The sequence below is a fragment of the Engystomops pustulosus genome, chromosome 4, assembly GCF_040894005.1.
Source record: "Engystomops pustulosus chromosome 4, aEngPut4.maternal, whole genome shotgun sequence".
Classification (NCBI taxonomy): Eukaryota; Metazoa; Chordata; class Amphibia; order Anura; family Leptodactylidae; genus Engystomops; species Engystomops pustulosus.
This window is the reverse complement of record NC_092414.1, coordinates 223,598,303-223,600,314: the sequence shown is the minus strand read 5'-3', so window position 1 is coordinate 223,600,314 and position 2,012 is coordinate 223,598,303. Positions and strand designations below refer to the sequence as shown.

General features: G+C 39.1%; 1 protein-coding gene across 1 annotated transcript; it reads right to left on the bottom strand.

Annotated features, from left to right (window-relative positions):
• Window positions 1-658: 658 nt before the first annotated feature.
• On the bottom strand, window positions 659-1,588 carry LOC140128786 (olfactory receptor 11A1-like). The gene has a single exon (XM_072150489.1). The coding sequence runs from the start codon at window positions 1,586-1,588 to the stop codon at window positions 659-661; it is 930 nt and encodes a 309-aa protein (XP_072006590.1).
• Window positions 1,589-2,012: the final 424 nt, after the last annotated feature.

Below are 2,012 nucleotides of genomic sequence, written 5' to 3'. Positions count from 1 at the left end.
AAATACAAATATTTTATTTTTACTACTATATAAAATTGCTTATGGCAAGAGAATGATTTGGGGTGTTTTTTTTTAAAACATTATTTAACTTTTTTTTTTGCTGTCCACCTTGGGGAATTACATATGTGATACTTTCATCCCTGTTACAATACACTGCAAAACTTCTGTACTGCAGTGTATTGTAACTGTCAGTCTTGTGTACATGGAAGTGAAGAGTGAAGCAATTCTAAGAGCCGCAGCTGTCATGTGCGTGTCATACTAAAACACAGCATTGTTTGAAGACCAAACCACGCTCCCTATGCATATTTAAGCATGGCACAACGTTCTACAACACCATATAGGCTCTCTGTAGCCAGGAAATACCTGGTTTTAAATGTGATTCATCATAATTCGATTCGGGTCGAATCGAATTTTGACGGAAAATTCTGCAAACTCGTCAAATTGAATTTTTAAAAAATTTGCCCATCTCTAAGCAGGAGGTGTATAAGAGCGGTGTCCTGCTTCTGATAGTGCTAGTATTTTCATAGCACCATCAGGGTGAGTATGCTAAAGTACAGGCCAAGCATACTCAGCCTTCCTCAATGGTGGACGCATCTACAAAGTAACTAATGAATGATCTCTACCTCACATCTTCTTGTGCTACAAAATGCAACGTTTCTTATTTATTGGACGTTAAATATTTCCTCACGGCAGACTGGATCTCTTTGCTTCTTAGACTGTAGATCATAGGGTTACATAGAGGAGTCAGCACAATGTAGACAAGGGAAATAAACTTATTAATAGCCATTGAATGTCCTCTGTTTGGGACCATGTAGATGATGAGCATGGACCCACAGTAGGTGGAAACAACCACCAAGTGGGAGCTACAAGTGGAGAAGGTTTTCTGCCGACCAGATGTGGAGGAAATTCCAAAAATGGTGATAAAAATATGGACATATGATATAATAATGAATAGGAAAGGAATCAAAACGATTGGAACAGAGAGGATGACTACATCAATACCCACCACAGTTGTGTCTGAGCAGGAAAGCTGCACAAGAGGGGCAAAGTCACAAAAGAAATAGTTAATAACGTTTGGACCACAGAAGTCTAAATCACATAACAGCACAAGTGTAATAAGCACAAACATAAAGCTGAGAGCCCAGGATGAGAAGATCAGGAGGTATCTAAGCCTTGTATTCATCATTGATGTATAATGTAGAGGTTTACAGATGGCCAAGTACCGGTCATAGGACATGGCTGTCAGCAGATAACACTCAGCACTGACTGTCCCACCATAAAGATAAAATTGGGCTAAACACCCAACAAAAGGTATAGCGCTCCCTTCCCTGATGATAACCTCCAGCATCTTGGGGACAACACTAGTGACAAGGACCATGTCTGACAGGGCCAAATGTCCCAGGAAGAAATACATGGGAGATCGGAGACGTTGGCTGGTGGACACCAGTACAATGATCAAGAGGTTCTCACATATCGTCATGGAATAGATGAGGAGAACAATAGAGAAGAAAGGAAACTTGTAGTCATTCAGACCCGGGAATCCTAAAATGAAGAACTCAGTGATGGTTGTGGAGTTGACTTGATGCATTTCCAGTGTCAGGTGAAAGCGTCTCGCAGAGATGAGGATCAGTTGATGTCTTCGAGGTCTTAGAAAGACTTGTAGACGCAATTCTCAGGTAGTTGTTTTTTTTCCGTTAATTTAAGCAAAACATAATATCCAAGGTGATTTGATTTTAGGTTAAATATAAGATCACTTTCCATATCTTATGCCACATGCAATGGACGGAGCTACAGGGAGAAATGACTTCACAAATTGTGTCAAGAATTTATAGAAAATCCACAGACCCTAATAATAATTTGTTTTTCTAATAGAGACTCTCCAGGTATTAGAAGATACAGAGAAACGAAAATAATACGTTTCTCAGGGAATATTAATAATGACAATTACTCCGATGCAAAATATGAGGATCCTTTTGTTTATTGTGAAATAATCTCATTTTCACTGTTTGGTT

Excerpts from the sequence above, each read along its gene's own strand:
- LOC140128786 (XM_072150489.1), bottom strand. The coding sequence starts at position 1,588 with ATGCATCAAGTCAACTCCACAACCATCACTGAGTTCTTCATTTTAGGA.